The 12,802-nt window shown below is 40.8% G+C and overlaps 2 protein-coding genes across 2 annotated transcripts in view; one reads left to right on the top strand and one right to left on the bottom strand.

The window, feature by feature from the left end:
* On the bottom strand, nucleotides 1–11,985 carry LOC139309097 (alpha-aspartyl dipeptidase-like). Its single transcript, XM_070933237.1, has 8 exons — nucleotides 11,571–11,985; nucleotides 10,865–10,953; nucleotides 8,025–8,099; nucleotides 6,325–6,404; nucleotides 3,113–3,286; nucleotides 2,272–2,331; nucleotides 854–936; nucleotides 1–250 (listed from the first exon to the last, which is right to left on the bottom strand). Exons 1-8 carry the CDS (start codon nucleotides 11,669–11,671, stop codon nucleotides 175–177), a joined length of 738 nt encoding a protein of 245 aa, XP_070789338.1. The 5' UTR covers nucleotides 11,672–11,985; the 3' UTR covers nucleotides 1–174.
* The window catches only part of CYP20A1 (cytochrome P450 family 20 subfamily A member 1), a 27,781-nt gene continuing 26,806 nt past the window's right edge, over nucleotides 11,828–12,802 (top strand). The window contains exon 1 of the mRNA XM_070933236.1: nucleotides 11,828–12,107. Coding sequence (XP_070789337.1) covers nucleotides 12,036–12,107 — 72 coding nt within the window. The 5' untranslated portion in view covers nucleotides 11,828–12,035. The remainder of the gene's footprint in view (nucleotides 12,108–12,802) is intronic.

Raw genomic sequence — 12,802 nt, 5'->3', positions numbered from 1 at the left:
CTTTATTAGTATTTTCCAGAACTCAAATTTTCCGTTGCAAAAGACTGCCATTAAGCTGTGGAAAGAGGTGATCAGTATGGCAGCCTATATCCAGACCTTCTAATATATGGCATTTTTTTCCTAGCCGTTTTGAGGAGCACAATCCTGCATAGGAGAGGACTCTTGGAAAAATAATTACACTATCTTGAAGCCCTCGGTTAACAGGAAACTGAAATCTGTTCCATGCTCATGTTCCGTTGGGGCACTTCCTCTGCACAGAAAGACAACATTTGAATAATTACTGACAAGTTTAAGAATGAAGTGTTCGAAATCAGTACTAGTTTCATAGACATTTCTGACAATTCACCTGTTATATAGTACTGGAGAATGTTTAACGAACACAAAACCTCTATCACTTGTACACATACATTCCTATCACAAGTCCTCTAACAGCAGTCGGTATCACGTTAGAATTAAGTGGCATGTGAATATTGCTGATTAAGGAAAAAATCTCAACTGCTATTGAGGTCTTATGCGGTGACTTCACTTGAGAAGTTTCTGGGTCTTCCTCAAATATTGTATGTACATGGAAAGCAAGCAGTTAAGACTGGACAGTAAGGATAATGAAAGAAATACTGATCTAAATGGTTCAGTGAAAAGATGAGGAGGGGGCATATCCTCTTATTAACATCTACCAACGTAAGTGGTATGCCTTTAGGCAGAGATAAAGCATTAAGAGGGCTACTCCTTGGAAAGATAACTGCCAATAGAGCCAGTTTCAGAATACAAATAAAAGCAAAATGTATTGGACTGCCTTTTTTCAGATCATGCTTAGTCTCTGGATTTGAAGTAAAGGTACAGAACAGGTTTTTACCTCACAAATAGCCGAGCCCCAGTTTCCCCTTGCAGGGTAGCTTTGTTTTCTTCCACAAGCAGCAACGATCCTTCACGTAAGCCCTTGACAGGTAAGGACCAAAATGTGTGTTGTTTAATACAGGGGAGCAACAGGCAAACTCACCTTGAAAAGTACAGGCAGGGTCAATCGAGTCTGAGACTACCATTGACTGAGCGAGTGTGTGTGAACAAATAGAAACGTGTGTTGCATACCAGGAACATTATGACACAGGTTGAATCTGTGCTCAGAATCAGTCCTCTTGTATTTTCAATACACCAGATTAACTACGTGAACTGAAATGTTTAATTCTTCTCAGGAAGGAATGTGAAAGATCAAGAGCACAGCAGTTACTTGGAATGTAGTGTATCTCAGTCTGAATCACTTGCATACTCTTGATAGGAGTGTGGAATGCCTTTGTTGAAAACACTGGGAAGCCACTGGCCATCCTTGAATTAATTCACACACATTCTGTTAAAATGTAGCTTGCTTCTCCAAACACAACATATTGCTATCAATAAAGGAGAATATTTGTAGCTCAGGATTGAAATAAGGGGTCCTTGGTGCTCTCGTTACCCAAACTAGTTAACATCATCAGGACTAGCACTGATTACCTAGTTTGGGTAACCTTTTCTTGAAACCTCTGCAAGAAAACAGCCAAGCTTAAAGTTTACCAAAGACTTCTGACAACATATTGAGCCATAAGTCCTTATTTGCAAACCAGAATGGTTAGATTAATAAAAAAATTAAAGAAATAAATTATGGCTTTGGTGGAATAGGTAGCTCATGGAAGGCTAACATTTAGCATGTAGTATGAAGCCATACACCTCAAGTCATATTCAAATTTCTACATTCTTAAATATTTATGTTTTGGACAAGGACTTGTTTTGAAGCGTTGTAGACAGGTTCTGGTAACAAGGGCTGTGGTGGCACAGTGATTAGAATGCAGTATTGCAGGCTAAATCTGCTGACTGCCAGCAGTTCGATTCTCACCAGCTCAAGGTTGATTTAACCTTTAATCCTTCCAAAGTTGGTAAAATGAGGATTCAGATTGTTGGGGGCAATATGCTGACTCTGTAAACCGCTTAGAAAGGGCTGCAAAGCACTGTGAAGCAGTATATAAGTGCTATTGCTATTTAAATTTGGAGAGGCAAAATTCCACATACCTGCAGGTTAGCAGATTGAAGAAGGCTTGTGAACCTGGATTCAGAGTTGCAGCTAAAGAGACCACTGGTTCATGATTCACTTCATATTTTCGGTCAATATTTACCCAAACCCAGAATTTAGGGATCAGCAATTTTAGCACTTTTTAAGTGCATCTGGCTTTAGCATATATTCTTTAGAATGATCAAATTAATCAAGATGGGAGGGAACAACCCCCCCCCCCAAGAATTACTCACTAGCACTGGAGGTGTATCTGGTTCTTCATGGTACTGCATAATCCTTTTTTCACGAGTTTCCTAGAATAATAGTACAGCACTTTCAGGTGTTAGAATACAGCAAGTGTGATGTCAAAAGGATGGTGTAAAAAAAAAAGAAGCCATCCCCTATGTAAACTTGCATGGGTTCCAGTTTGGCTCTCAAAAATCCCTAAACAGTTTTGTCTCCTTGTACTAACAGTATTACTAAGATGCCATCCACAGATTCCTTCTAAATCTACAGTTAGTTTTTTAAATAGATACATTACTTTAAATAAAAACCTACATTACAGTTTGTATACTTAAAAGAGGGAGGGGAAACTTGTTTTCCTAGACTTTTTTAAGCACTCAACTTCTCCTTCCACCTAAAATATGAAGTACCTTCATATACTCACTCCCATGTCCATGGGAAATGTCCTTCTGGATGTACTCAGGTTTCCTACAACTGGCTATACTCTGGCTAAGCCAAAATTAGACAAAGAATGTTACAACTTAGTATACCGTGCCTATTCAGCTACCATGGTAGTTGTAATTTGGATTGTTCATTCAGATACCAAATAGTATTTATATAGATAATAATAAATGGACTTCCCACTATTTCTCAGTTCCATTTCCTAACGACTGCAAATCAAAGTTCTGTTGTTTAATGTACGGTAATCTCTGGATTCAATCATTAATGCCTCCCATCTCTTTCAAAGACCTTCACCAATAATATTAATGCTTTCATGCCCATCCAAAGACCATGGGGATAATATAGTTCCATCATGCTTTGCTAAGCATTGCCAATAAGTGCTAGAAAGCTGTTAATAGACTGGATATTTACCCCCATATGAGTGCTATTAACATCTGGGTCCAAGTAATGTGGGTTGATATTGAAAGGAACCAATTGGAGAGCTGTCAAAGAAGGTGGATACACAATGGGCATATCATTAGTTGTGTTGATGCTGATGGTTGCTACGTTGGTTCCTGCACTGGATCCAATGTATGGGATACCATCCTGTAAAAAAACATGGAATACAATAATAGAGCAACATTTAGTGCTTATAAAGCTCAAAAATCTGAAGATGATTTGAATGTTCTACCTCTCTCTTAAATTGAGCATGTAGTGTGAATCATTACAAGTACAGAAGACTTTCCAAAAACAGTGGTCTCCAGATGTGTGGTATTACAACACATTAATACTACCCAGCATTCTACTAGAAATACTGAAATATTGAGTAGATATTAAGGGAGTAGGTAAGAGGACAGTAGGGAAGGCAGCTATACTTTCTGTCAACGTTCCGACTGATGCACCCAACCAAAGCAGGCACGGTCAAGATGATTCAATCTCTGAATGCAAAACTTTATTGAGTACATCATTTTGGCACTGATGAGAGCAAAACCAGATCTAGCTAATTCTTGCACAAACCCACATAATTAAAGTATAGATATTGGCATGGAAATTAAAGTCTAGTTTTTTCTTAATCTGAAGAGCTAATCATAGGAAGTGTACTCTGCCTGCAAATTTCTCTTTTCACCATATTGAAAACTTAAAATCACAAGGAAACTGTCAACTCTATACTAAAAGCTTTTGTAATTCAATTCTGAAATGTGACAATTATAATTGACCATCCTATATATACAAAGCAGAATATAAGATCTGAAGCTTTATTGAACTTAAATCATGTTTATATCCAAAGTGTAAAAATACTAAAGAATAAAAACATATATTGCACTTTCATTAAAGTCTAGGGCAGCAACTACTGGCAAAGTTGCATGATTTATACTCCATGTTACTCTGAAGTTACAATTTGGGTTGCTTAATGAACTCCATTGCCTGCAGAGAGATCCTATCATATGTTATGGCAAATCTAAGACAGACTTTTGGGAATGAAATCTGACTCCAGAGGATGTGGATGAAAACGATTACCCTATGTCTGGATATTCTTGGACTATTTTTTTTCCTTTGAAAGTGTGATCCAACCAGAATATTTGTAACAGTAGTGCTATTTTATCATTTAAAATTCCAGCTTGTCCTTTCCAGGTCACCAGACCCAGGTGACTTTTGGAGGCTGATCCACAAAATTCCACATAAAGACTGTCTTTATGTCCACAAAAGTTGTACAATCCTAAACCCCAGAAAGACCACAGTGGCAAGCAAGGTTTCAGCTTTAGTGGCTGAAGTCTTGTTCTGTTGATTCTAGGGCTTGAGGGACAGCACTTACACAAGATAGAAAACTATGCAGAAATAAACACATTCTGTGCATTGTACTAACATTCCCTTCCCCTAAAACATGGCTGTCAAACTCCTGACTCACAGGTCAGATGCATCATGTGCTGGCCATGCCCATGCCCGGTTTAGTGAAGGGGGGGGGAAAGTCCCGATATGTCACGTGATGACGCTGTGACGACGTGAGTTTGACATCCCTGCCCTAAAATATGCTCTGTTTCAAAAGGTGAAACAAAGTTATCACAAAAGGATACAGTATTATTATAATGGTGGAAAGCCAGTGTGATACGCCAGCTTTGATTCTTTGCATCTTTGCCTAACCTCTTTTGACCTAGGTATGGCATACATGGGCTACAACAGTCCAAGTGACCACTATACCTTAGCAAAGAGTAAGTCTTCTGTATCTCCCTCTAGACATCTAGTCTTTGCAGCCAAGGTCTGATGAACATATTTGTATGACAAACAGTTGCCACAGGAATTGTCTGAAGGACAATGGAAATGTACTAAGAATGGAAAGAAACCCCAATGGTATCAGTAAAAAGCACCAAATTTCTTCTTCAGATTATGGAGAAGATAGATGCATATTTACTGTTTAATAAACCACAATGCAATTAAAGCCACAATTTGCTCTCCATGCTTTTTAGTACAAACTGCAGGGGAGAAGATTTTAATAAACAGTTGTAGACCTTTTTATTATGATCCAGCAGAGCTGACAGAAAGTTACTGAAACCTCCTCAAATTGTTAAAATTTCACAGAAACGCCAAAACCTTTTTAGATTTCTGTGTTTCTTTGTGGTGGGAGCTTTTTATGAAAGGGAAGTTTCTTCTATATGATCTTGGCTCTTTATTTTGTTATAATTTTCAGAGTTGATCTGCCTTTAAATGTCTGATGGATGCCCTAATGCTAATGCTGTGTTGTGCTATACATGCACTCAATCTAATACAGGGGTATCAAACTTGCATCATCATGTTGTTGTCACGTGACATATCATGACTTTCCCCTTTTGCTAAACTGGGGGTGGGGGGGGTGGGGGTGGCCAGCGCAGGACGCATCCGGCCTGCAGGCTGTGAGTTTGACAGCCCTGATCTAATGCATGCTGTTATTACAAGGTTGAATTCTGGGGAAAAGAGCAGGACGCCATTTTCCTACTTCATCTTTGTTTTAGAAGTGCTCCATCAAAAACTCATTAGCATTTTGCAGAGCATTTTCTCTGTAGAGCTATCGAAAGACAAATATTTAAACAGTGAGTGTTTGAAGTCAGGGACTGGCTCTCAAGATAGAAATTGTATAAAAACTAGAGAAGTACTGCCCTGCTTTTACCATATGAATGGGGATTCTGCAAGTCCTCTGGAGCTCTAACCATTACAAAGCATCAGGGATTATCATTGTTTCATACTGCCCTTTCCACACAAGGAGTCACCAGATGTCACCAGATAAGAACATAAACTCTATATTCCATGCTTCTGAGACTTTGAAGGACAGCAACAGCATAGATTGGTCCTTCCCTATTCAGTTCCATGCCCTTATTCCAATGTAATACCCAGTGTCATTCAGGGTACTAGGCCTAGCAAAACATGATCTCCAGGTAAGCACTAAGAGAGTCTCGTCAGCATACGATAAGAGGGATAAGCCATCTTGAACATTCCCTGGTAAATTGAGAACCTCTGGCTGCTTAACTCAGAAAAAAACATAATACTTACAAAGAATGAGACTCAGAATGGACTCCTTAAGAGAGCTTAACGCAGCATCTTTTTAATATAGCTACAATTTCTGAGCAAGTACCAAAAGTTTGTTTCAGAATTACTTAATTACTGATTTATACTACCTCAAGAACTCGTTTTCTGATTGGCCGTATCAAATCATTGTCATAAAGTGCTTTCAAAAGACGAAAAGTATTGCCACCACCTACAGAAAGAAAAAGTACTGTTTGATCAAGTTTATTCCTTTTCTTATTTGGGTCCACAATATACAATACATCCTATACATATTCTTCTACCCAGAAGTAAATCCCACTAAGTTAAGTCATACATGACGTTTTGGTCACTGGAAGACAAAAATGATGTTGAGACTCTAGAAAGAGTGCAGAAAGGAGCAAACATGATTAAGGGACTGGAGGCTAATGAAAAGAAGGACAAGCGGTGATATGGCAGTAGTGTTCCAATATCTAAGGAGCTGAGGGAAGAGAGGGTCAGCCTATTCTCCAAAGCACCTGAGGGCAGGAGAAAAAGTAACAGATGGAAACTTATCAAAGAAAGATCCAAATTAGAATTGAGGAGAAATTTCCTGTCAGTGAAAATAATTAATTAACAATTAATCAATGGAATGGCTTGCCTCCAGAAGATGTGATGCTCAATCTCTGGAGGTTTTTATTTGGCAATGAAATCTGACTCCACATCCTGTGGAGTCCACTGAATTAGAGGCTCTTCTCACAAAGGCCATTTGAGAATCTGATCCTAAGGAAAGTGGAGCTATTTTGTGATAGCTCTATTACCCCTACCATACCAAATCCACAGAAACAGGCAATTGGGTTTAAGGGGGTTATACTGGCTGCATCAGAAATACAAGAAGTCCTTGATTTATTACTGTTCAGTTACAGGACCCTTAGGAAAAATGACTAAAAATCTGTTCTCGAAGTTATGACCATTGCGTTACCTGTAATTATGTGATTATGATTTGGGTGCTTGGTAACCAGCTCACATTTACAATGGTCTTGTGGTCACATGATTGCGATTTGTAAACTTCCCAGCTAGTTTTCAACAAGCAGTCAGTTGGGGAAGCCAGATTCTCTTAAGAATTGCTTAATTATTCTCTTACATTGCTTAACGCATTGTAAGCCGCCCTGAGTCTCCGGAGAAGGGCGGCATATAAATCAAATTAAAAAAAAAAAAGAAACATGTGATTCACTTAATAACCATGTGATTCATTTAAAGACTATAGTGATTTGCTTAATGGGTCCCAATTGTGGTCATAAGTCAAGGACTATCTGTACTTCAAATCTTAACTGAAGGATCTGTAATGTTATTCCTGATCATTTCTGGAATAAAATCAAAACGTTTTTGCTACATGGAGAGTCCAGAATGTGAATGTTATCAGTGTGAAAGAAAGATCATATGTGAGTTGACTCTGCCCACCTCTAGCATGTGATCATTAATATATGTTCAGAATCAGGTGGTCTATAGCCAAAATACTGAAACTTCCTTTTTCCTGATGTAGATTCATCTATGTTAAAAAGACCAGAGTCTGGTTCAGTGTAATACACTTGCCAAATGTAAGGCTATAACCTAAATACAACTTTTAGTGATTAAAGCACTAAAGCACTGACTTGCACATACACATGAACTAAAAACCAATGTTAAGGACTCCCGAAGCATTCTGAAAAGCCTATGTTACTGCCATAACACTTAAAAAGCAGAAGTAGAGTTAAGAAGTCTCTTTACTACCCTACTACCTTTGCCTTTTTGTACCTTATCATAGGCTTATCAAGAAGACAATTTGTGCAAATTCTTTCAAGAGGTTAATATTTACCAATGAATATTGCCTCAGCTTTTTTTACAGCTTCTCTTGGATTGCTTGATTCATGGATACTGTCTAGTCCGTAGCCTAAGAAGAAGACAAGAAGTTACATATAAATCAGTAAGCAACAATGTGCACTGTACAGAATTTGAAAGCAAGACGTTCTTAGCTCAGAGACACAGTCCTGGGTAAGTACTAAAGTACTATAATGAATTCATGATCAAAATATCTATCAGGAAATAGTGGTCTTTGAAGCAAGTTTCATACCTGTGCAGAAAAGAAGGAAGCTGAAGAAAGGATGCTAAATAGCCTGGAATATTGTTGCTATGACCATCTAAAACACGGGTGTCAAACTTGATCGCATCACGTGACGTATCACAACGTATCATGGCATTTTTTGACTTTGCAGAGCCCAGATGGGCGTGGCCTGCGTGTGATGCATCTGGCCCACGGGCCGCCATTTTGACATCTCTGATCTAGAACTTCCTTGCTAGCTTCATCATCAACTAAAGAATTAGATCAAGCCCTGTAATATTAAGGATGCTATGATGGCTAAATTACAATGGATATAAAAAGTCTATACATTTCAGGTTTTTGAGATGTAAAAAAAATCGGATCAAGATAAATAACTTCAGTTTTTTTCCACCATTAATATAACATGTCAGATGTACAATTCAATTAAGTGATTTATCTTGGTTTGTTTTTTACATCTCAAAAACATGGCATTTTAACAGGAATGGGTAGACTTTTTATATCTATTATATACTGAAACAGTGCAAGAGTTAAAAAAAAAAGGCCTCGTCAAGGACAATTCTGGTGATTGTGAGAAGGAAACCCCTGTTTGGAATAGCAAGAGCCTGATTTCAGGGGAAGAGAATACCCTAAATGTTTTCAGGAACAGCTGACAGTTTCATTGTAGCTCCTCCACATGTGTTTTTCACTCAGCCTGTATCAGTTAAGTAAAAAAATAGACAAGTAGATAAAGTTTGCACTTTGGTGCTATAGCCTTATCTACTGATGTTGGAAGAAACATCCATCTAGGTTCTGCTCCAAGTGGGGAAAAAGACACTGGAGACATGGAGACTGCTTGGAAAGATGGTTTAATGGTGGACAGGATCACATGGCTTGAGTTCCTGAACAGAAAAGGGGTAGATACAGTAAATCTTCGGGTTTTTATGCTCTCTCTGGCTCTGAACTTCCTGGGGCCCAGAAAGAGTATCCTGATTGGTTGTCAGACTCCCGCGGGGGGGGGGGGGGGGGCTTGCTGGCTGATGGTCACATGTGCTTCCCAGGTCACATGTGGTGAGTTTCTGCTGCTATTGTGTAGAGGGTTAATCCTATCTTTCTTGGATCTTTGGCAATTCCTACTATGGCTCTGCCTGAAGGAGGCAGATCTTTGTTATGTAGAATAGACTGGCCCAGGCCTTAATGGCCCATTGACAAAGGGTGGGGGGCAGGAAGGTGGGAGCTGCTTTGTCTGTAAAATATGCTTCTCCATTTCTCATCCAGGGAAATATAATATTCTGCCTTTTTTTCATATTTCCTAAAATATTTCACTCTTCCAGGAATGGGTGGGTGCTAACTTCCTACACTGAGAAGAATTTAGTTCTTTAGCCAGTACCTAAGCATTTTTGTTTTAACTTCTTTCTGGGTTTACAAACTGTATAGAATTATTAGCCATTTTGCAAGCCACAATATACAGCTTAAGGGCTACAAAACTGTATACTTCTGTAAAAAAATGTAGCAAAACATTTTTACCAAATGCCACAGCAGTTTTTATCCTTGCAAAAAAGATTGGTGTTGATGTAGGATAACCTTTTTGAGTGTCTTCACTTGTGCTCAACAATTATTGAGAAATTCTGTGTAATTTCTTCACACCAGGAATGGCCCCCTGCAACCCTGTGAGCACCATATAGTCTGCAGAGAATGCCCCAATCAGCTGACCACCCAAAACCCCTCCATCTTTGCCAACACAAAGGAAGATGGGCTGGGAAATCACGCTTGGCAACTTCTTTCCCTGCAAATCATTCTTCTTCCCACTTTCCTGATGCATTTAGATGTGTGGTAAGAATCAACCCATGCTACTTCTTTCTTATGGAAATCATAGTTTGACAGGTTGAGAGGATCACCATCTCATTTTGCTGTGGCAGAAAGAGAAAAGCAAAGCTCTCTCCTTTATTTTCAAAAAAACACTTGAGCCCATACAATGAAAGAGGCGGCTTACAATTTCCCATCCCTTGATGTCAAGATGGAGAAGAAAAAGACTAAGCATACCTTTGGGCATAGGTAAAAGCTACACTTGTTGCCAGAGAGGAAGATGAAAAGAAAGTCATGTTGTATATTATATTATAATCATATGTTATATTAACACAGGGAAATATATTATAAACAAACATTAAAAATATTGGATACCCTCCAATTTAGTGCCTTGGAGCAAAAAGATCACCCATCCATCTTCTATGTCCGTGATGGCAAACCTATGGCACGCATGCCACAGGTGGCACATGGAGCCATGTTGCCTGGCATGCCAGCTCAGCTCCTAGAGAGGCTCTGGAGGCTAGGGACAGCAAAAAACATCACTTCCTGTCCAACTGAAAGTTGGAAAACAGGCCGTTTTGAGCCTCCGGAGGGCCTCCAAGGGGCTGGGGAAGGCTGTTTTCGCCCTCCCCAGATGCATACAGAGGCTCTGGAGCCAGGTGAGAAAGAAAAAAGGGCCTACTGGGCAATCGCCCAGTGGGGGAGGGGGGAGGGGACGCATGTGGGCGAACCTCCCTCGCCCACCTTCCTGGCACATGATGGCAAAAAGGTTAGCAATCACTGTTCTATGTGAATCAAGGACAGGTCTGACTTACCTAAACTTTCCAGCTTCTCCCTTGCCAGTGTAGCATATGCAGCTTGGTCATGAAGAGCATAGGGGACAAACAGAATTTTCCTCACCTGCCTAGGAGAAACAATTTTGTGACAAACAAACACAAGTTTGGGATTGGGCAATATCTCATTTTACCCTAAAAAGTAAAACAATATGAAAGTGCCTTTCCCCTATCATTCTGATGTTTACTTAGTATTTTAAAGCAGGAACCTAGCGAAGCTGATTGAATACCTACTAAGGCAGGCTGAACACAGATTATTTTTAAATAAATAGACCCTGAAAAACCAATCGATTTATCTATTTCCCCATAAGAACCCTACAGATTTGCGGAAACAGTTCTCAAGAAACACTCTTTGATGTGACCAAGCTGTTTGTTATTTATAATTTACACACCACTCATATATAAATAGTATTTTCCAATGTTAAATAGCTTTCTGATTACAGGGCTTCTCCTTTATTGGCTTCATTTTTGTAACAACAATAACAACAGGCAACTTGATTCCTGTTCCGGGTAGCATAGAAATAGTTTTACAATTCTTCTTTCACTTTGAAAAGGAGGCTGTATGTACAACCAGCAAGTTAAAAGCAGAAGTCGAGGAACAGTTTGGGGAGGCAAAGCGATCCTAGGATGGTCAACCTGGAGACGCAGCGCCTCTTCTCACCGGGCGCTGCCTCTCGTGTAAACTTACGCCCCCAAGAAGGTCTTGATCTGTTCCTGGCAGTGGTCGAGATAGCCTCCTCCGTAGCGGGTGGAGTTGGAAATCAGCAACAGCCGCCGGCGATTTCCCATCTTGTTAAAAAAGCGCGACGGTGCCTCTTCCAGGAAGCCGTGGAAAAGCCACCCGGCGCTGGACGAGAAGAGGCGAGCAGGAGGCTCCGTTTGGAGAGGTGTGTCTGCCTGGCAATCGGCGGAGGGGGGAGAGGCTGCCTAGGAGAAGAGCGGAGTGCGGACTGGGCCCCCAGCCAGGCCAACTCAGCTCGCGCCGCTAAAGACTCGATTGCTTTCGCCTCCCTCCTCGGCTCTCCGCCTCTTTCTTGCCCCTCCGCTCTGCGTTGGAGCTGCGGAGACCGGCGTGGACGTGGACGGGTTTTCTTTCGGAAGGAAGGAAGGAGGGAGAGAGGGAGGGAAGGCGGTCGGCCGGGGGCGATCCATCATGCTGGACTTTGTCATTTTCGCCGTCACCTTCCTGTTGATCCTGGTGGGAGCCGTGCTTTATCTCTGCCCGGTAAATAAGCGGGGTGTGAGCCGGGGGTGGGGGGTGGGGAATGTCTGCAAACCAAAGGGAACTTTCGCCGCCACGCACTCATTGCAGTGCAATCCTACTAGGCAACTTTACTCGGAAGTAAGACCTCGGGGCTTACTCGCAGACAAGTGAGCCAGGACATTCGCTTTGCAACACCCAGTTCGCGTCTGAGATTGACTGGAAGTAGTACTTCCGTTGAGTTTCTTGTGACGAAGTAGTCTGAAATGGTATAGGGTTTCCTGCCTAAGCAGGGGGTTGGACTGGAAGACCTCCAATGTCCCTTCCAACTCTGTTATTCTGTTATATTCAGGGTTTTGCGGCAGCGGTTTAGTAAAGTTTAGAGTCCTTTGGGAGTTGGGCGGCATAGAAATGCGATAAATTAAATTAAATTAATTTAATTAAGAGGGGACAGAAACCATTTTCTGATCCCCACCCCCACCCCGCTCTCTGGACTTTCCAGAGACCATCCACCTTGCTTCCAGTGAGACTTTCCCCGCGAAAGGGTGTCCCGTTCTGTCCGCCCCCCCTCCTCCTCCCCGGGTATTTAATATATTTCTGAAAGCACTGGAAGAGGATCCCCAAAGTTTTCCCAGCAACACCCATCTTGCTCTCTTCTACACGTGAAAACCCGAGAAAAGTGCAAGAGATGCAGGCATACAAAATGGAAACTTAATCAG

This window comes from Pituophis catenifer, unplaced genomic scaffold (assembly GCF_029215685.1).
Source record: "Pituophis catenifer annectens isolate HBS135680 unplaced genomic scaffold, rPitCat1.0.hap2 SCAF_1, whole genome shotgun sequence".
Lineage (NCBI taxonomy): Eukaryota > Metazoa > Chordata > Lepidosauria > Squamata > Colubridae > Pituophis > Pituophis catenifer.
Note: the sequence above shows the minus strand (reverse complement) of the source record. Positions and strands in the feature narration are given on the sequence as shown.

Coding starts and splice junctions, on each gene's coding strand:
- LOC139309097 (XM_070933237.1), bottom strand. CDS start 11,671: ATGGGAAATCGCCGGCGGCTGTTGCTGATTTCCAACTCCACCCGCTAC. Junction 10,954..11,570: donor ATCAAGACCTTCTTGGGGGC/GTAAGTTTACAC, acceptor TGTTTCTCCTAG/GCAGGTGAGGAAAATTCTGT. Junction 2,332..3,112: donor TTAATAGCACTCATATGGGG/GTAAATATCCAG, acceptor CTATTATTCTAG/GAAACTCGTGAAAAAAGGAT.